The sequence below is a fragment of the Lissotriton vulgaris genome, chromosome 6 (assembly GCF_964263255.1).
Source record: "Lissotriton vulgaris chromosome 6, aLisVul1.2, whole genome shotgun sequence".
NCBI classification, from domain to species: Eukaryota; Metazoa; Chordata; class Amphibia; order Caudata; family Salamandridae; genus Lissotriton; species Lissotriton vulgaris.
The window spans coordinates 1,855,764,057-1,855,786,820 of record NC_141694.1 but is presented as its reverse complement, the minus strand read 5'-3'; the positions used below and the strand labels follow the sequence as shown (position 1 = coordinate 1,855,786,820).

The window sequence follows — 22,764 nt, the reverse complement described above, 5'->3', positions numbered from 1 at the left end:
CACGAGGGCTTGCAGATTTTAGTACGTGTCGGAGGCAGATTTGAAGGGATAGGTTTTTTATGTGGCACCGGGACTCCCATCTGTGCTCATTCTCACAAGGTTTCGAGAGGGTGCAGGAGCTCCCTGTGTTTGCTTTCAAGGAGAAGCCTTTGAAACTCACAATATATTTAATTATTCCCAACAGCTGTTCCATTCCAGAGTCTCTGCTGACTCCTGATTTTGGAGATGCCTGCAGTCACAGACAACCGAGCTGAAAGGACGAACTCCAAATATTTGCCTTGAGTTTAATTAAGGTAAGGCGCAGAAACCTAGATTTTGTAAAGCTATTCTAATCTGAAGAACTCTCTGAGGAGGCTCATGAATCAATGCTAGAGAGAAGAAAACAATTAATCATTTAATGGAAGCAGTTTATATAGCACATGACGTGCACTACTAAAAAACTATTTTCATTTTACAAGATGCATGAAATCTGCAAAAAAAGGAAGAGACATTATTTAGGAACTTTTTTAAGTGAGACTTATTTTGTGGAAATACTTCTAGTACAGACTTTTCCTTCGAATTCAGAGGACTTTATTGTTTAATATTATTTTTGTTGTGGATTCAGCGTATCAAGAACATTCCTAGTGATAAAGCATTTTGCCTTGTAACCCTTGAGTGAAACCAACTTGAGTTTATAAAGATAAGCTTACTTTTGTTTAATTTAAAAGTAGGCAAAGCTGGGAAGTGTGTGAGATATTTAGCCTACTGAGAAAAACTGCACTCAATTCTTAGTGCTTTAACTTACAAATAGTGTAAAACCAGTGATTTATGACAAGGTTCCATTGTGACAACATAAACAAATATTTCATGGGGACAAATGGGTTATTGGGTAATGAGACCTTAAGCCAAAGCACCTAATAGCAAGTGTGCATATTACGTAAGTGAACATAGTCTGATGTATGTTTACTCTTAAAGCAAATGTCTCCAGCCAATGACTGCTAGAGGTACCCAGGCATCATATCAGAGGTCACCCACCACATACCCGAGGAGCTGCTCCAGAGTTTAAAACTGTGACTTTGTTTTCTGTTAACCAATCCTCCTTTCTCTGCCTTACTGACTCTACTTTGCAGAGTCTATCATGGTGGAGCTAGCCTGGTAGTAGAGCTAGGGAAAAGTTTCTCTAATCAGTTCAGCTTCATGTCATGTTGCTCCTTCAGGAGACCAACAGCAGGTTAGTCTTTTGAAATTACTGACACAGAGTGTGGCAGTCAACCTATATGCTTATTTATTTAAACTCTGTTACAAATAAATTGGTAGTAGGGATAACTGTGAGAGTAAGCCTGTTTAGACTTAACTGGTCACAGATTGCATTTTTAAACATTCAAAATAAGGCACCTGCTGCAAGGATGTAGGTTTACTAAAAAAGTACCCTGATATAATAGTGGTAAGATACCTCAGGTGGCTGATGTACTTGCTGAAGAGATTTGCCATCTAGTCACAAGTCAGACTCATCATAAAATAGCATGTATGTTTAATGTTCCTGCGGCAAAATACAGTGTGCAACAAGCATGTAGGAGGTTTCTATATAATGTTTTGTGAGCACATGTTTGTAGAAGATGTTGATAGCTCAAGGGTCACCTGTTTTTGTTGCGGAGATCCTTTAATTGCTTGCTGGGCACCAGTTACAATCCTTGTAATCGAGATTAGTAAGTAAAGGACTGGTATCAAGACACTGCATGTAAACTGAAAGGCATATTTAGAGCTACATTTATCTATTTGTTATTCCAAGACTGCCAAAATGTTCCTTTGGATAGGTATAAACAATTATTAGTAAGACCTACACAAATGGGTATGAGTGTACATACTCATGTAGACAGATATTTCCGATCGTCTCACAGTGCATGCGTAAATCTTACATACCGAGCTGGAAAGCATAAAATAAACCTGCCTTCAAATCTTAGTTTATCTCATAAGCACTTCTGTAGTGACACCAAACTGGTTTTCTTTTTTTCATCCATAGCACTGGCATCAAGACAGTCGGCTCTGGCGGTGTGACTTGGTAGGTCATAGATAGAAGCCAATTTAGGAGCTCCAGTGCTGTTGTGAGAGGGAGTTGGGTGGTTTCTATGCAGAGCCAGCTAGCAGCTCCTTGATTGGCACAATGCGGGGGGAACCTCTTCTCATTGTCAAGGTTTATTTTTTAAGCCGCTTCTACATGTTCTGCAGCATTTCTCCTTCATAGTCTACATGTCTCGAAAGCATTTTGATCATAAAGCAACAGCCGTGTTCCAGTGTGCTCTTCCCTGTATTACCTCAGGTTCTACAGACAGCCGACCTAAAATTATGAGTAAATGGTTTCTTTTTTGTTTCTGCCATTTCTCTGACATTCCTCACCTATATGTCAAATTGTTTTATAATATAGTGACTGGTACCTTTGTTCAATGTCTTGCTGCCTCCCTGCCTCATTGCCTTGCTGCCTTTACACACTGTCTGCAGTCCCTGTGCACATATCACCTATTTACACCTTGCCTTATGGTGAAAACTAGAAATGTGAAACTCCATACACCTACCATGTCTGTTTCTTTAAATAATATTACAGTTGACTCTTCTAACTCTTTCTCTGCCTTGGCTAACATCATGGAGGGTGCCTGTCTGGATTTTACTTCATTATCTTTTTCTTTCACTGTTGGGAATATTCCACCAACTACCTCCAAACTGAATTCCACAAACTCCATTCCAACTCATAAAAGAGCAAAAAAAAAGATCCTCCATTTCCCATAAAGCCTCCTACTACTATTTCAACTGAACTTTTACTTGAAGGAAATTCAGGTTCTTAAACCCCAAATGGAAGAAACCAATAAAGAACTTCACCTTTTGAACGATAAATGGATACTCATGGAAGATAATGTTACACAAGTGGAACAAATTGTCACACCTGAAAAAACAGGCTGAAGATTTTAAAATTCGTAACAGAAGAAACTATCTTCACATTTATGGTTTCACGGAGATGGGTGGAAGGCTCAGATCCCATCTCTTTCTTTCAGTCATTCATACATAAAGTTCTAGATATGCCAGGCTCCCCTTTATTAAATATACAGTGACTTGCCCACTCTTTTTGTCATCGCAGAAACCTAGAGGAATCATCATCTTCTTTTTGGAGTATTTGACCTCCTCAAACTTATTAAAGGCGCTAAAGCCAAAGGTTGTATTTCATAGTCTGGATCAAACTTGTTCTTTGCTCAGGATTTTGCCAAGTATGCAGTCGACAGGTGGAAAAGATTCCTTGATATGCAACCATATCATTGTTGTTTGAATGCCAGATTTAACCTTTTCCATCTTTGTTTATTTAAGGTGACCTGTAAGAATAAGACTATGAAATATGAGGAACCCTCCCTTTTACAGCAATCTCATAGACAGCCCAAGGAGAGAAGCGAGGGATGCTTACAAATTCCCTACCACTTGATTTTTTATGTAGTTCTTATTTTAATCCTTCTGACTGTTCTGTTGGTTATATCATAACTGTGCATTTTGTTTTATTCTCTCCCACTATATGAACCGGTTTCTCTAATCTTTTTTTATTTCCCTTTAGGCATAGCTCCTAAATTATGAAGAGAACATCAAAACCGTTTTGTGTGGTCTGGTTTTCTCCCTTGTTGACAGTTCCAAGTTGTGCCATCTTCGTCATATGGCATCACCACCATAAACAAGTTGTTTGTTCTATAGGTATGTCTTTTTGTTATGTAATTTATGCTCTTTGTCTTCTTTCTTTTCTCTCCTTTTCCTGATCCCTCTTTCTTAACTTTCCTTTTTCCTCCTATCTATTCTATTTAATTAATCGAGTTTCCCTCTCTATATTCTTCTGTACTCCTGTTTCATTGCTTACTCTTTTCAGTTTTTACACAGGTATTTCATTTTAGATTGTTACTGTTGCATACATTTTACTTCTTCTTACATGACTTTGAGAGTTATTTCATGGAAAGTTAAAGGATCGCAGTCTCCTATAATAAGACAAAGGGTACGGTCTCATCTATGCAAAGCTAAAGCTGATATTGTATTGTTACAAGAAACACACATATTGGAGAAGGAGATTAACAAACTTCAAAGGAATTGGACTGGCCATACTTGGTCCTCCCCGGGCACAGGTAAATGCAAAGGAGTAGCCATACTCTTCAACAAATCTTTAGATACTCAAGTTATTTCACAAGCCCCTGATTCAGAAGAAAGTTACGTTTCTGTATCTTTGAAAATTGATAAAATACCTATTACTATGTGTAATGTCTATGCTCCTACACATTAGAAAGACAGATCATTCTGGCCATCCGTGACAATTACTGAGGACTATATATTTTTTGGATGAGACTGTAAAGGATCACAGATCCCTTTATTGATCGCAACCCCAAAACATCTTTTATTCCATTGCCTATCACAATTTACTTTCACTATAACACAAAGATTTATATTAGACACTTGGAGACTCTGCACTCTCACTCTACAAGAATACACGTTTTTCTCACCTGTACATTTTCCCAGTCCAGGATTATTTTTTTGTCGCCAAGCCTATCACATATAGTTTACATGCAGAAACTTGATGTATTTTAATATCAACCTTGCCCATGTTACATTAGATTTAGACCTTCTACCTGTTGGTCACTGTAATAAACGATGCAGTTTCAAAAAATGTTTGATTTACTTGTTTCAAATTAATTAAAACACCACAGATTTTTCCACAGACTAGCTGGGATACTTTGAAGGCTGCCTCTAGAGATGTAATTCTTTCTCTATTCCCAAAAAATTACTTCATATCATAAACCATTAAAAAAATTTGAGCATACATACTACATTTTTAAATTCGAAACATGTTTGTAAGAGTTGATTAAAGCTAAATTTAAGTTTAATAGACTTTAAATGGAGGATGCTGCCTCATATCTTCTTAAGTCCAGTGCTAAGGATTATAAAGGACAATTAAGGCTGGTAAACCTTTAGCTAATTATAAAATAAAGAAAGATTGCTTCAAGGTACATTCTGTTTAGTGTGATAATAAAATTACAGTTCACAAAGATGAAGACAGTTTAGCCACATTTAACAATTATTATCATATTCTGTCTACACCTGTAGGAAACAGGGCGGCTTTTATTTCAGTTGTCCCTCACTTATTGCCCCCTTTTTAGCTGCTAGAGGCGGAATTTCGACTCAGTCTGCGCACAGAGGCCTTCTAACCAGACTTCAGTGCCAGTGCTCCTTCCAAAAACAAGGTGTTGTGAGCTACAATTGGCTTTTAGCACCCTGTATGTCCACAGTAAATTGTACACCATGTACCCAGGGAATGGGTACTAAAGAAGATCCTAGAGGGCTGCAGCATATCGTGTGTCACCCTAAGGGACCCACACACAAATTCCACACAGACTGCCATTGCAAGCTGTGTGATATGGTGCAAACCATGTTTCAAAACTTGGCACACTCCTATCAGTGGCTTCTGCTGGGTGTTAGCCTTTATGGCTGCACTGTCCCTGGCATGGTGGCCTGACTACGTCTTAAATACCAAGCTAGGCCCCCAGACCCTGCTGATCATGGTGGGGTTACTCCAGTTAAGGGTAACCTCTTTGTGTAAGCTGGGTGTTGCGCTGGCTATGGTAGGGTTAGCAGAGGTAGATACCTCTGTGCCCAAGGAAAAGAGAAATGGTTAAAAAAACGAAGAAGCTTTTCAAGTACAGTTCAAAATGGGTCCTATCATTGTTGAGATGGGTCAATTGCTCGGAGGCAGTGGCCTTGACAGGAAGATGTGAGGCAAAGTAGGCTCTGCAACAACAGAGCCTGTAATACACTTCATCCAAAATTGATAAGTGGAAGGACAATTAAAAAACATATGATTTAAGTCAGATGAAGGTTTGTAGACAGATACAAACAATTTTTCAGTATGAAGTACCCATTAATTTAAAAGCATATTTCTAGGCAGTGTATCAAATGTTTGGTCCTTTTATTCAGTAAAGGTTGATATTTTAGATTTACTATTTGCAGTTGTCTTTCAGAAAATAACGAAATCCTAGAAAGACTTTTGTTATAATAAAAAGTCTTGCTATAGAGCATAGGTCAATCTTCTTTAGTTTGCCATCAGAAGAGACATTCTCTGGTCACCAGTGACTATTTTTCTAGATTCTTCTGCAAAATCTGCCAATTTACATAGTTCACAGATTGAAGAGGTACCCAAAGCTCCTTGACTTCTTACTGTTATTATGCTCATTTGAAATATATAATATATTTTTTAATACTATTGTTAAATTTTCTAAGCAATTATTTTGTATTCATGTAATTCCTACTATAATACAATCATATAATCTTTTCTTCTATTTTTCTTTTTGGTGTCCACAATGTTTTCTGTTACCTATGTTTATTATTATATTACACTTATAGTTACACTGTTTTGAATAGATGTGTATACTATCCTGTTACAATATTTAGATTTTTAATTAAATGTAATCTTTAAACTTTAAAAAACACGTTCGGCCCTAGACTGCTGCCAGCCACGACAACACTAGAAAACAAGTAGTGCTGATGGCCCTTTAACTGAATCATTAGTGTTGACCTAGCAGAACTTAAAATAAATAGGATACCTCCCTCACCCCTGGTGCTTGGAGCGAGAAGCATCCTGGTTCGGCAAATTATTTATGCCGGGACCTCCAGGATCTGGCTCAGAAATAGGTACCAGATCTAGGTTCCTGCTGGACCCCTTCTTTTCAACCACTGCCTTAAGCATCACATTCTCTCTGTGAACTGTAGTTTGCTAACACCAAACAAACACTGTTATGCTTGGTGAACCACAGACTGTGCCACCCAGAGGTAGACTTGTACAATGCACCTTTTAAATGATTTGAACGCTTCTCGTGCAACACAGAATCAATAATTATGCAAAGACAGCAATCCACTGCAAGTAAATGTTTAAGATACTTGTCAAATTATCACCCTCCCATGCCACAGAGAAATCCTGTTGCAGCCCTTTATCGAGGGATTTCACCCCAGAAATCTGTGCCTAAACACGCTTTAGTCTAGGAAATGCAGGCTAGTCACAGCCAAGTCTCATGTAAGGCTCACCGAAGCCTGGAGTAACACACCACTGCTCAGAGAAAAATAGATTTGTGAATCGGCTCCACAGTGCATTCACTTACTTGTCACCCCCGGATATGATGTACGTGTAACATGGCGTCCTGTGCAAGCCCTTCAGCAGCTTATTGAAGGAGTTCTAAAATAGAAAGGAGTAGGAAAATTGTTATTTATGGTGGTGGGTTTCACAATTGATACTTTGTCCTGGGTTTTGAAAAGCCAGATCATGTGGCACATGAGGCACAACATTAAAAAATATAAGGGGGTAATGTGCGGGAGCATTTTCTCTTATCCCGTATCCCTTTCTAGAGACTCTTTCCATCTCCAATTCTCCTTATACTCATTCCAAACCTCCTCTTACTACTATGATCTCCCAAAATAACACTTTCTACACCAGGTTTTCCCTCTTCTATCCCTCCATTTTCCTATTCAATCCGACCCACATGTCCACCATTTAACTTAACTCATATTTCCCTATGCTAATGCACCACTAGCCAAGTCAAGTCAATTTTATTGAACAGCTAAACCTTTTGCATTTCGGAATACTGTGCTACTCACCAAAAAGCGCTTTGATGCCTAGTCAGGGGGAGTTAGTGGTATATAAACAAGATTACAATACATTCCTCTCTACTACATCAGTACTTTATGTCTTCTCTGTCCATGCCCCATTAGCTGCTACTTTACTTTCTTCTCCTCAGTACACAATATCTCCTTTGTTCCTCTCTCCCCTCCTGCCTTTTGCACCCTATTCCCTCTATACCTTTTTCGCTTACCATCGCTTCTCTTTCTGCCGCTTTCATCCCACTTTCCTCTACATGTCCTTTTGCCTCTACCCCTCCATTCTTTCTATATTTTCTTAAGTCAGCGATCCTCGTATTTCTTTTCATTCCTCCAAACTAGTCCCTCTTTGTTCTTTACCCTCTTCCCTTTTGCTCTTTAATTCTTATCAATTTCCTCTTGTCTGAATGCCAAATGTCTTCTCGTTCCTTCTTTCATCTTCCCTCCTTTCTACTCTACCATTCATCTTTTTCATATTTTCCTCGCCTCTAGTCTGTCTTAGCTTTATACTCTTCCCCCCCTGTCTCTTTCGTCTCCTTAATTTGTCTACTCTATAGTTCCTTACATAATGTGAGAGAGACAGTGACCATACCTGTGAAGCTATTGATCGGAACGAGTCAGCATCGCCAACATTACTGCCAAATGCATCGTGGGACTTGAAGGAGCTAGAGACGGTTCAGTTGACATTCCGTATGCTCTGTCTCCACAGAGTCGTGACCCGGAAGTCGACACCGGAGTCCCGGAAAGGAAACAGCATGAACCAATGAAAAGAGACCTAGACCAGGAGGCGGTCTCTCGGAGCAACAAGGACGAGGACGGACAAGGAGGGAAGAACGCCGAACGTTGAGGAGAACCTGGGAAGGACGCCGTGGAAATCCAGAAGGAGACAGAGCCTGCCATGGACCAGGAAGACGACGAGTCGGGAGACCGGTGGACCGAGGAGTGGTGGTACCCGCCGGAGGAAGCTGGAGAGCGGCCGCAACTCACGGAGAGAGTTGCGGCGGAGCCGGTGAGTGGGGCGTACTCCGGGGACTTGGGACTTGGGTAATGTCCAGAGGAGGGTTGCGGGTGGAGTTGCTATACTGAAGCCGGGAGGTGGGTAGTAGACTCTAACCCTGATTGATGCTTTGCTTCTACGCGATACTGAGCGCAGACAACTACACTTTGATTTATGGACTTAGCCCCTCTTATGTTTGCCCAACCACGAACCTGATAGCAGATCGTCCCATTTATGATTTGCCTTATTTCCTTCCTTTTTCCCCTCCCCCGAGCACATTTCTTCCCTAGCTCACCCTTCCTTCACTTATGGTGTGGTGACCGGTTTATTGTAACCCTAAAGCGTTACAGAGTAACTGACGGCTCCCTTTATTTCTCTCTTCTATGAGCCTCCGGGGAGACCCCATTCTGTCCGAAGAAGAGAAGTCGGGAACACCTAGGACTGTCCTCATCTCATCGAGCAGTTCGGAAGAAGAAGAAAACCCGGATATTAAACCATCTGTATCGCAGAATATTCCCATTACTACAAATAAACCACTTTCTTTTGGATCTTATATACAGCCTTCTCGCCTGTTTGTTAAACCCGCCCTCCCACAAGTGGTGTCAGAAGTGGGATACAAAGGCAAGATGGAGGCAGCAATGGCGAAAATGGCGGAGAACCAAGAAGACCTGGGAAAGGTTATGGAACGATTTTTGACGGTTGTTGAGGAAGATCGAACCAAATTACAGCAAGTTCTTACTGGCCAGTCAGAAACATGGGGCAGCCATGGATAAAATATCTGAAGCCCTGGGACAACAGAGAGGACCAACTTCCCTTCCCTCAGTAGTTCTCCAACGATATGTTAGCGGAGAGGATCCAGATTATTTTTTCAACAACTTTGAACGAACGGCAACCGCGGCATCTTGGCCACCCGACAAATGGGGACAATATTTAGGACCACTCCTTTCAGGGGACTTACAGGCAGCCTATCAAGCTGCAACCTTACAGGGAGTAGTGCCCTATGCAGACATAAAGAAATGTATAATGGAGAGACTAGGGGTGGATGACGAAACGTATAGACTGAAACTACGACAAATGAAGGAAGGTCCGCAGGAAACCCCTAGAGCATTGTATTTCAGAGTGAAAGACATGGCTGACAGATGGCTAAAGCCCGCCACCACCGTTAAAGATGGATTTAAGGCAAAAATTTACATAGAACAATATTTGACCTCCTTACATCCACCCATTCAGCGATGGGTGAGACAACAGGCAAACCTAACTTTAGAAACGGCAGTTGAAATAGCCAGTGCATATAATAGAGCACAGGAGGTTCAAAAAGGTCGGGAGGAGCCTGTAGGAAAACCAGGGAGTACAGGAGTACATAGACATGTTCGTCCACCGCCTGTTCTAAAAAAAACCTGAACCAGTCACCATCATACCCGGAACTCCCATAATCAGACCTCCTCCTGTCGGTCCTCAATGTTTCCAATGTGGTGGAATGGGACATATAGCCAGTTTTGTACTCAAAAGGAAGAGCCTATGGAAACTGGTGTGGCTCGTAACTATTTTTGCTCCCAACATGAGGAAAAAGTACCCCCTTATCGTTGTACGGTAGCTGTGAACGGTCGTCCCTTAACAACTCTGGCGGACACAGGTTGCCTTCAAAGTGTAATTAGACCTCAAGATTTGGGAACCCGATTAGGTCCAATTGAAGGGACAGTAGCTATCAAGTGTGTGCATGGTGATGTAAAACCTTATCCTACAACACGGGTTCAAATTCAACATGCTACCGACCCAGGGACCACTTTGACTGTGGGACTGATCCCGCGCTTACCAGAGCAAGCGATCCTAGGGAATGATTATCTGAAACTATCACAGCTGTTACAGACCAAAACGGAGGAAGCCGAAAACTGGTGGGACACTGCTCCATTTTCAAAAGACATACATAAAGAGTGGCCTCCAGCAAAAGATAGGAAAAGAAGGAAGCAAAGAAGAGCCGAGAAAGACAAAGGAAGGGCTGTTATGCCGGTACTAGTAGACGAAAATCCCTGGGAGACTGACAGAAATTTTCATGCAGCCCAAAGGGAAGACCCAGTTCTACAGGAAGCATGGAACAAAGCCCTCGAAGACGAGGATCCTCACAACGTAGGTCCTTATTTTTTTAAGCGAAAGGGTTTGTTATACAGGAAAGGAGGCCCCACTCAGAATCCTCAGTTACTGATACCTGGACCTTTTTGAGAGAAGGTTTTATACTTAGCTCATAGCCATCTCTTAGGAGGTCATTTCGGAATAGACAAGACCGAAAAACAGATCTTAGAAAGGTTTTATTGGCCTGGTATTTACCAACATGTAAAAAGGTATTGTAAGGAATGTCCAGTCTGTCAACGAAATAGTAGGTATCATCCCCCTAGAGCACCCCTTCAAACTCTTCCTATCATAAGTGAACCTTTTTGTAGGGTTGGAATGGATATAATAGGTCCGTTGTTACCATCTCGCAGCGGATGTCGTTATGTCTTAGTCATTGTGGATTACGCCACTAGATTCCCAGAAGCAAACCCACCAAGAAGACCTGATGCATCTAACATAGCCAAAGCCATGATATCCGTTTTCTCTAGGGTAGGATTTCCGAAAGAGATACTGACAGACCAAGGGACCCCTTTCATGTCGCGTTTGATGAAACAAGTTTGTGAACTATTAGGTGTTAAACAGATCCGAACAGCAGCTTACCATCCCCAAACGGATGGCTTAGTCGAAAGGTATAATGCCACCATCAAAGCCACTCTAAAAAAACTATTGGCCCTAGAATCCAGAAAATGGGAGGACATGTTACCTCTTGCATTATTTGCTATTCGATGTAAAGAGCAAAAGAGTACGGGATACTCACCCTTTGAGTTGTTGTATGGGCATCAACCCCGTACCTTTTTAGAAATGGCCCAAGAGACATGGGAAAATGAACCAGATGGTACTAAACCATTATTGGACTATGTTTCCAACTTATGTACACACTTAAGTCAAATCAGAACAATCGTAAGGAACAATTTGGAAGAAGCACAGGAAGCACAGAAAGTACAATATGATAAGAAGGCAAAACTGAGATCGTTTAATATAGGGGATCCAGTGCTATTAATGATGGCTTCCTCTGATCAGAAACTGTTAGGCCAATGGCAGGGTCCCTACATCGTGCTTGATAAAGTAACCCCAGTCACTTACCGAATAGAAATAGATTCGGTTAGACATATATCGCATGTGTACCATGTGAACCTTCTAAAGAAATGGGAGGGCCCAATACCAGTCCAGGTAAACATAACAGAGAAAGAGTCTCCCCTGTTTTGTCAGTGTATAGATGAAGGTTTGCCTTCTGAGTTAAAGAGCCAACTAGTACACACCCTAGAGCCAGTCAAAGACACTTTCTCGACCTCTCCAGGTCGGACCGGTTTCTTTGAACATTCAATCAATACACCACCTGGAAAGCGAGTGAGACTTCGTCCTTATCGCATCCCTGAAGCTCGGCGCCAGGTGATTAGTAAAGAGATTAGAAAAATGATGCAGATGGACATTATCGAACCATCAGTGAGCGAGTGGAACTCACCTATTGTTCTCGTTCCGAAGCCGGATGGCTCGGTCCGTTTCTGTATTGACTTCAGAGAAGTCAATAAAATATCTGAATTCGATACTTATCCCCTTCCTAGGGTTGATGAAATGATTGAGAGAATAGGAGGAGCAAAATATATCAGTACACTGGATTTATGCAAAGGGTACTGGCAAATACCCTTAAGAGAACAAGACAGAAAGAAAACTGCGTTCTCTACCCCGGATGGGTTGTATCAATTCAAAGTGCTACCCTTCGGGTTACATGGAGCCCCGGCTACCTTCCAGAGGTCCATGAATGTCATACTTCAAAGTCATGCACAATATGCAGGTGCATATATTAATGACATTGTTATTTACAGCGATACTTGGGAAGAACATATGATGCATCTATACAAAGTCATTCAAACCTTGAATCACTATGGCTTAAAAATCAATCCTGCCAAGAGTCATCTTGCAGCTTCCACAGTGAAATATCTGGGCTATCTCTTAGGTGAAGGAGTGATAAGGCCACAGAGTTCAAAAATGAGAGCCATCTGTGACATACCATTGCCCCAAACGAAAAAAGAACTCAGAGCCTTTTTGGGCCTACTAGGGTATTACCGAAGGTTTATACCTCAATTTTCCCAAATTGCAGCACCATTGACAGACCTTCTCCAGAAGGCAGCCAAGACAGAGGAAAGATTACAATGTCTAACAGAAGAGGTAATACAAGCATTTGAAACTTTGAAGTCATCTCTCACCAACGACACTGTTCTCATAAGTCCCGATTACAGTCTCCCTTTTATCCTGCAGACTGACGCATCAGACCAGGGATTAGGAGCAGTCTTATCACAAGAAACACCTCAGGGAGAAAGACCAATACTGTACATTAGCAGGAAGTTATTTCCCAGAGAACGAAATTATGCCACTATAGAAAAAGAGGCCTTGGCCATTAAATGGGCTATAGACACCCTACGATACTATCTTGATGGGCGTGAATTTACCCTGTACACGGATCACGCTCCGCTAGAATGGTTGGCAAGAAACAGAGGAAACAACAAAAGGGTTCTTAGATGGTTTTTGTCACTTCAGCCGTATAAGTTTCAAACAAAACACAGGAAAGGTAGTGACCAGGGTAATGGGGATTACTTGTCAAGATTTCCTTACGGTCAAAACCCCAGTAGAAAGACAGCAAGGGAAAGGGGATGTGAGAGAGACGGTGACCATACCTGTGAAGCTCTTGATCGGAACGAGTCAGCATCGCCAACATTACCGCCAAATGCATCGTGGGGCTTGAAGGAACTAGAGACGGGTCAGTTGACATTCCCGTATGCTCTGTCTCCACAGAGTCGTGACCCGGAAGTCGACACCGGAGTCCCGGAAAGGAAACAGCATGAACCAATGAAAAGAGACTTAGACCAGGAGGCGGTCTCGCGGAGCAACAAGGACGAGGATGGACAAGGAGGGAAGAACGCCGAACGTCGAGGAGAACCTGGGAAGGACGCCGTGGAAATCCAGAAGGAGACGGAGCCTGCAGTGGACCAGGAAGACGACGAGTCGGGAGACCGGTGGACCGAGGAGTGGTGGTACCCGCCGGAGGAAGCTGGAGAGCGGCCGTAACTCTTGGAGAGAGTTGCGGCGGAGCCGGTGAGTGGGGCGTACTCCGGGGACTTGGGACTTGGGTAATGTCCAGAGGAGGGTTGCGGGTGGAGTTGCTATACTCAAGCCGGGAGGTGAGTAGTAGACTCTAACCCTGATTGATGCTTTGCTTCTACGCGATACTGAGCGCAGACAACTACACTTTGATTTATGGACTTAGCATGTCACAGCCCCTCTTATGTTTGCCCAACCATGAACCTGATAGCAGATCGTCTCATTTAGGATTAGCCTTATTACCTTCCTTTTTCCCCTCCCCCGAGCACATTTCTTCCCTAGCTCACCCTTCCTTCACTTATGGTGTGGTGACCGGTCTATTGTAACCCTAAAGCTTTACAGAGTAACTGACGGGTCCCTTTATTTCTCTCTTCTATGAGCCTCCGGGGAGACCCCATTCTGTCCGAAGAAGAGGAGTCGGGAACACCTAGGACTGGCCTCATCTCATCGAGCAGTTCGGAAGAAGAAGAAAACCCGGATATTAAACCATCTGTATCACAGAATATTCCCATTACTACAAATAAACCACTTTCTTTTGGATCTTATATACAGCCTTCTCGCCTGTTTGTTAAACCCACCCTCCCACACATAATTAATGCTTTTCTTTATCTTATTCTCCTCTTTTTATCCTTACTTTCTGCTTCGATTATGTCAGTGCTCTTCTGTTGCCTCTTTCTTCTTCACACTTTTTTCCTCTCTCATTTCTCTTTTCTTTAATACTTTGCCACATTTATTTATTTCCTGTTTCCACTCTCCTTTTCTACATCTACTCTAAGTGTCTACGCTTCTTATGATTCTTTCCTCTCATACATTCTTTCCCATCCGTTTCTTTTCTATCCCAGCATAACTTCCCCCATTTCCCTGTTCACATTTTTCTCTTACATTCTCTTTATCAGCTTTTTCTTCTCTCTTACTTTCAAACTCTTGAAATACTTCTTTTATTGCATACTTTATTCACTACGTTCATAACTTCTCATATCTTCCCTTTTATTTCATTCTTTCCTCCCATTCAATATTTTCTCTGGCTGCTTCTCCCTGCCTCTCCTACATCTTCTTTGACACGTGCGCCTTCTCTTACAGCCCGTTTCCCTTTTATTCCCTATAGATGGCATGAGACTTACCACCATGTGCTAAGGTGGGGTAGCCAGAATGGGTGAAAAGTCTCTTGCAGCACCATAATTGAATTTTCCGTTGTGATAAGTATTCAGTTAATCAGGCTATAGAATCATATAGCCGCTGAAAGTTATACAACATTAACCTAGCTATGGATCAACCCAAAAGCCTTCAAATGGATCAGGCAAGAGGAGTGGTGTTTGCGATCTACTCAAATATCCGGCAAATGGTTTATGGATCAGACATAAAAGTGCTCATTCATGCAACATGTAAACAATCTAAAGTGTAAAATCTTTCATAAGACCTGGAGAACTTTGTTCAGCCCAGTTAGAACAGAATGTAGCATGGTCAGGGTGCCCAAGATCACACCATCGACCAGACTTACCGCCAACAGCAGCGCTAGCCGTCCTGAAGAGCCACATCCACTCAGAACGATCAGCCCATCTTCAGAATCCTAAAAGACGCAGAAGAGGCACATGAGAGTCTCCCTGGGCTGAGGCCTTGCCTCGGAAGTGACATCACACACCAATATCTTGAACAGGTCAGTTTCTTTCTATGAGCATTTGCTTCCTGACCCTGAAGCTCACAGCGATGACACATCACACGCACAGAGACATACAGGAGGTATGAATGTCAGCCTATCAGCTTAGGCTGTTTGGGGACCTGCTAGAGTTCTGAAATGAAACTGTAGAATATCTAAATTTAGAATTGATTAAAGGCATATAACATGTACACGCCTCACCCACAATCCCAAATGGCAGTTCAACATACATTTATAAGTCGAGTCACTGAAAGGATATATACCACGGATTCTGTTTGAAGACTGCGTATTCTATCGACATCACTCCCATGGCACACACCCCAGGTTCCTATCAGCTCTACTCTTGTCACTTGCTGGGTTACAGCATTTTGTTTCTTTCATGACATTTGACTATGTTCGTTTTTCCCGCCTCCACCGATCCAACTCTCTCCAATCCATCGGATTCAAGTCAATCATCACATAACAGCTACCACCATCTTTCTCACCACCATTTCTTCCACCTTCTGTACATAATGTTTTTATTTATTGCTTTCTCTGTTTCTCCTTATATCTCAGTTACAGAAATCCCTTCTATTCAACAGGTGGATGGTCTAGCCTGAACCTGTGCTCTCTGTATGCCTTCTAGGCCGCACTCTGGTCAATTCTCTGTTCCACTATAGTAATGAATACTTAACTGTATCTCCTTTTTGCCTGTCTTCATGGTTCTCATTTATTCATGTGTTATCTAATGTTATTTTTATCCAGTCACACCTTATGTGCTTTGGGTGCTTGAGCCTCTCGCCCCACTGCAATGAACAATAACAGAGACCCCACCGACCTTTTGTTCCAACCCGCCACCTTCACACTGGACCCAACCGAGCACCCTATGGATGTGTTTGGGTTAAAGGCCCATTAGACTCTACTCCCCTCCTAACTATTCTAAGGCAATTGGGAGAATGTAGTGCCCTTCAGACTTGTGGCATTCTGCCCACCGATCTCCCCACACTCCGTCCTGCCTCGGCCCGTTCACTCACAGTTACCACCTACACTCAGACGCTGGTAAATGTGTGTGTTAAACCCCATGGAATTGGGAATTCTGTGTTGAATTGTATCCGGTGAAACTGGGTAAGAACAGTTATTCACCACTCAATAGGGTCTAACTCTACTGTACTGATGGGCTGTTAACACACAATACTGGTATTTACAGGTGCAGAGTTCCCACTCCTCTAGTACAGTGCTACTCGTTATCGAGGCCTTAGTAATTCATTTCTGTGCACACTGACTTCTGTATATTAGCTTCCTCTGTTGTATTATATTTGGGATGTCCTGCCAGTAATGTTGATATCGAGAAGATCTCGGTTTTATCTTCAGAGTGGAGGTTTGACTCAAGGTAGGGTCAAATCTGCCTTCGTGTCTTTTGTGACTAAATAAGTACCATGGAGTGAATTGTGTTTCATAGTCAGTGCAGTACTAGCACAGTTAATGATTTGGCTCCTCTAGCCAAATCAGCTAGGTTTCACTAGAGAGGTGTTAGTGTAACATCTCCTCACTGCGGAGCATGTGATTGGGTGAGACACCGCCAGGATACAGGTAGCAGCACATTCGGGAAGCTATCCAGTTTGTTGACGGTGGACACACCACTTAAAGCCAGTGTCAGCTCAATGGGCCACGCATTTATTTGATGCATGAACACAAAATATAAACACAAAATCTGACGTTTTTAAAATTCACTTGATTGTGATCTTGTGGTACTCACACAGCCTCTACTTCAAAGGTCTCAAACAAAACAGCTGGGCTGCCCCCAGCTACAGCATGCACATGGACAAATTTTATCATTGACTCAATTTGTAAAAATTAACTCATTCATCAGTGCTCTCACATTTAGATTCTAAACTTGTGTTGTCTTTCACATCACATCAAAAAAGTCTGCAATTGCACAAATGCTCATGAAGTAAACATGGAAATAAATCCGAAAACATGCAGACCCAAACAAAGCAATTATTGAATAAAAGGCATTTATTTCTAGTGATTAATGACAACGTACAACCATAGGTACAACCATAAAGTACAACCATAAGGTGCTCAATAGGTGCTAGCTGAAAAAAATGCTCGTGCAGTGCATAAAAAAGTGACTATGCAGATATGTAAAGGCACACATAAAACTGCAAGATTCAGGTTCTTTTTCAGCCTGCCTGATGGGTCCCAATATGTATTCTCTACTCAATGGGATAATAATTATATGTCTGTAAATGACCAACAAGCAGAAGTTATAATATAGGTGACATCTAGAAACGTTGAAGTTTCGACCCTCTTAAGAAATATTTTCATGACATCTAATAGGGACTTCATCAGGACTGGCTATGGAACAACCTGGAGTCGGAAAAAGGCTTATTCGACCTTCTTTCAGATACAGCAATGTATCCCTCAAATGTACCAGGTGATAGATTCCACTAGGGTGCAAACAGACAGCTGGATATTCTTATCTCGATTAAGATTTCCACTAAGCGAAAGCAGAACTAGCGATTAGGAGTGAATTTCATCAGGAATGCGCTGAATTGAAAATGTAATCCATGCGTATCTGGCATTGAATTTGGGAGCCACCCTTACAGGGGATCCTTATACGAGACAAGCATATCCAGACGTCCCTTAATGATTACTCAATGATTGTCATTTGATTACTAGAAATATATGGCATATATTCAAAAATTGCTTTGGTTGGGTCTACATGTTTTCTAATTTGTTTCCATGTTTAAGTTTACTTCATGAGCAATTTGGCAATTATAGACTTTTATGATTTAGTACAAATCTTATCCGACAGGACCATTGTTCTATATGCCATATGATACTCAGGTTCTGAGGAATACAGGTTACCCATTGGTATTTAGTGTAAAGTCTTGCGACTCCAAACCACTACTTTGCCTAATCAGGGTGCATTAAGCCCTATAAAACTTTAATTACAATATAGTCCGAAACTCCTAGATCAAGCCTGTAATCTATCTCTTCCAGTCTTAAATTAAAGACACACATTCAAATTATTATTATTATTTTTTTATTTTATGTCCCAGTTTATCTCTGATATCTACACTGGATTTTTTATTTTAATAAATACCTGGGTCCGGTTAGTGCTTCACTCTGATACCTTATTCGCTGTCAGTAAATCTCACAAATGCGTGATGACAAACACAATATGTAACACAGAAACAATCCTCCAAAGTAGAATGTGGCACTGTTTTTCTACATCACATGCAGTCAATTTGAAAGCTTTTAAAAAATATGTTTTCTTTTATGGAAAGCGCTACTAGCCAATATCTCATTCTGACACATTTGTGGGGGGTAAACATCTCCCTGTGAGAACAAAACACCCTCACACCAAGTGCAACAAATGTTATTTGAATGTTGAAATAAAAATTAAAGATCTGTCTCAAATGAGAAATACGCCCATGGCATTCCATATGATATATGCAGTTGTGATTCACTCTGTCCGGCCCTGTACGATGAGTTTTGTTTTAATGAACAGAATCCGCCCCCCACAAAAAAAAGTGTAAGATCTACTCTTATGAAACTAAATGCAATAGAAAAACAAATAACTGTGCCTGGTACATTCTGTTATTTGATTTTTCTCTGACCCTCAATTCTGCTTTCGCACCTTAGTGTTTGTTTCTAGGTTTCGTCTAGGCAGCGCTTGTGCTGTTTCTTCGAGACATGTTGTATTCAGGATATAGGCATGAAGCACCGCCCACTTTCCGCCCATCTTTTTAATTGGCTCCTGTCACTGCCTTTTGTAAATGGTGGCTTTTCATTAGTCAATACGCTTAGAAGCTCCCATGAGGACACGCCCTGTTACATGTGCTCGTAATCGGGCCATATTAATTACAGACTCAGCACACAATTTTCTTAAATATCTTTGTCCTGCCTGCTATTGCAGGCACGACACGCTCTCCCGCAACGATTATTATTATTTTTTTAATTATCCAGTGTGGAATAATGTCGGCTGGCACGTTTCTTTCATTAGTTGCATCTGCAAAGCGGCTGCATGTTTTTTTGTTCCTCTGTATTTATTTTGGTTATAATGGCGGCACCAGCGCTTTAGCTTTAAACATCTGAAGCTAAAGGGTGAGTGTCTCGAGTGCTTCAAAAGTAAAGAAATAGAGAAAACATTTATTTAGCTTTAGATCAAGATGTTTAACGCTAAAACGCATGTACCACCATTGTAATAAAGGTAAATAAATAGAGAAATAGGTGTGCCAACGCCATGTTTTTCTATTTGTTTACTTTTGTTACAATTGCGGCACCGTGCTTTAGCTGTAAATATCTTAAGCTAAAGTACGGGTGCTGCAATTGCTTCAAAGGCAAAGAAATAGTAAAAACATTTTGTTTTCCATTTCTTTACTTTTGAAGCAATCGCAGCACCCGTGCATTAGATTCAGATATTTACAGATTAAGCGCGAGTGCCGCAATAGATCTCCAGTGCAATAGGTCTCGCATTACTGAAAGTTTGTTCTATTGGCGTTGCATTAATATTATTAGCAATGCCAATAGCTCAAACTTTCAGCAATGCTAAACCTGTTGCATTGCAAATGCTTGTGTTATTGTCATGCACATGTTCCCTGCTCTTGTTGGGAGGAGCAGCCAAAGCTCCGAACGCCTTGGAGGCTGCAGGGAGAGGTGCTCGAGCTGACCCCACATGCTGCTGCTGCCTGGGAGACAATTTGTTTGTAAATGTATATTTCACATTTGCAGCCACGTGGGCTGGTGCGCACGAGGCAGAGCAGTATTTACAGCTCGCGCTGGCTCATTGGCTTCACGGGTGACTGCTGATAACCAATTACAAATGCTCCAAGTGAAACATAAGTGAGGGCAGTAATGTTCTTATTGTTTCCTGCGTGCCCACGATGCTGCTGTGAGTTGGCTTCTCTCTGGGCTGCTGGGGCTGTGTGCCGGGTGTCACCAGGATTTGACTTTCACAGCACGGGCTCCTATTTGTTTGCTGCCCAATTTATCACGTGACTTGCTTCTACGGTTGTGCAATTATTTTTCCTTTTCTTGCCTCGGTGCTGCGCTCGAGACAGGATCTAAACTTGAGTTGTAACCCCCCCCGCACTTCTGGTGCTGTGAACTGATTGTTTTCTTTAACTTTTTGAGGGAGGAGAGAGGGGATTTAGGAAGTGGGAGGCAGGTTAAGAGAAAAGTGCCCCCTCTTCCTTGATGATGATCGAGGTATCCTCTGCTGCTACCTATAATAAGATTGTAATAATTCTGCACTGTTTCGTGGATTCTAGCTCATTCTGCGCTTTTCCTTTGACAGCTTGCCAAATTCTCTTCTGTATTTGATCATCTTTACATTAATAAAACATTGCACACTCTCCATTGTGCGGCAGACACTCTCTCGTATAAGGCTTTATTTGTGCCGGAAATATATTGATTTGGGTATGCAATCTGTGACCGGTTTGTTTAAATAAGTTCAACATAAATCAAAGTTTGCTGCAATATTTCTGCGAAAACATAATAAACTGCCCTTTCCATCGGTCTTGGTATTTGATAAGTACTGTGATTAGTTGCGTGTAATCCTTTGTGTTCTGAAAAGATAGGTGTATCGAGCAAGGGTTACAGATTTCTGGAGGCCATTAGACTTTGCACCCCTTACCTCTGTAGAGATAACAGTTACAAAAACAAACCAGGAACAGCAACAATGAATGAAGGTAACCCTGTGGCGCCCGGCTGAACAAAACCGTATCCTCACACCAAACTCCTTTACATTCCCTCACTATTCATAACTTGGCCCCAAGCCCCATGGCACAAACTCATCAAAATATTCATAAAATGTTGCTAGTAGTAAATACGTACCTCAGAACATGCTCGTTCAAAGTGTTCCCATGAATGCCTCTCCTGAATCAAGAGCCCTTTATACCAATCAGTGCAGGTGCAGCGACCACAGGGGAGCTTTACGATGGCTTGGTCACAGGGCAGCTCTGCAAACTCGCCCCCAGATTGTGAATTTTAATACACAGTTGTGCTTGTTTACACTCTTCTTGGTTTAAATCTGCCTTTCTCCTTTCCTGCCTAATTTAATTTGGCTCTATACCCCTTATCTTTTTGCCATTCTGTTTTCCATATGGTGATTCCCCATTGTTAGTCCTCTTAACAGTGCTGCAGCTGCGCCTCTATTAATAAAATCCACTGCACTCTAAACCAAAACGCATGGGTAAAAGACATTCTCATTTACAACAGCAATAGCTCCAACTCTCACAAATGCGAGATCTATTGCATTGCAAATGCTTGATCTGCATTCTAGTGAGGGTCTGAGTCTTTCTTCACTTTCAAACATTCAACACAATGTCAAGTTCAGCCTTTCAGGACCACTCAATGGGCTCAATATGGAGCTTTGGGAACTTCTTTGTGCTTTCCTTGTCACTTCAATGGCCGTAAGATGTTAGTTATACGTTACCTTTAAAATGTCTTGCACCATCTTTGCAATGTCAAAGACAGTCCGTAGCACAGACTCACTGTACAGCCTCTGAAAGAAAGAGAGATACTCAGTGCTGGTAGTAAAGGCCCCTCACCCAGAGGTGATGTCACGGCAGCATTACACATGCACTGTAAAGACGAGGACCCCCCCCCCACCCCCCAACACAACACCAGACCACACCACACCACACCACACCACACCACACCAAAGGGCTAAGCTATTCCACCAGACACTCAGGCTCCTCCTTCTGTGCTGAAGGGCCTAGCTGCGAGCAGACATTCCAGGGCTCAGAATAAACACACACCCCGCTCCCGCTTGTGAGAAGCCACAGGACTCCGACAGAAGAGCATCATCTCTAATAACCTTTGCAGCACTGGACCGCGGCTAGGAGAGGTGTGTGTGTGTGTGTGCTTGGATGTGTGTGTGTGTGGGGGGGTGTGGGTGTGTGTGTGTGTTTGTGGGGGGGGGGGGTGGGTGTGTGTGTGTGTGTTTACACCTTATAATGCGTAACAGCTAAACATCAGACCGGTGAGAATGGAACTAGAACAAGTATTAGTAAATGCAGGAAAATTTGAGGAAACAAAAATGGCATGCACAGGAACCAGTGAAAAGCCAGGATAGAGAGAACGCCTCTTTTAAATTTATATTAAAAACAACAGATTTCACAGGGGAAACCTAAAAAGGATTGTAAATCCCTGAAGATTGTGCTTTCTAACATTAAATCAAATCCAATTTTTCTTTTTTAATGTGTATTTTTACCCAAATGCCACTGTGTGTGCAGTGGTAATCTTGGAATGATTTTCTTTTAAGGAAAAGAAAAATCATTTAAAATGG

The 22,764-nt window shown here is 41.9% G+C and overlaps 1 protein-coding gene across 1 annotated transcript in view; it reads right to left on the bottom strand.

Moving 5' to 3' along the window:
* Positions 1-22,764, bottom strand: part of GCKR (glucokinase regulator) — a 164,259-nt gene that overhangs the window by 55,028 nt on the left and 86,467 nt on the right. Inside the window, exons 3-5 of the mRNA XM_086928175.1 lie at positions 21,910-21,978; positions 15,330-15,398; positions 7,140-7,213 (exon numbers count right to left, since the gene is read on the bottom strand). Coding sequence (XP_086784301.1) covers positions 7,140-7,213; positions 15,330-15,398; positions 21,910-21,978 — 212 coding nt within the window. The remainder of the gene's footprint in view (positions 1-7,139; positions 7,214-15,329; positions 15,399-21,909; positions 21,979-22,764) is intronic.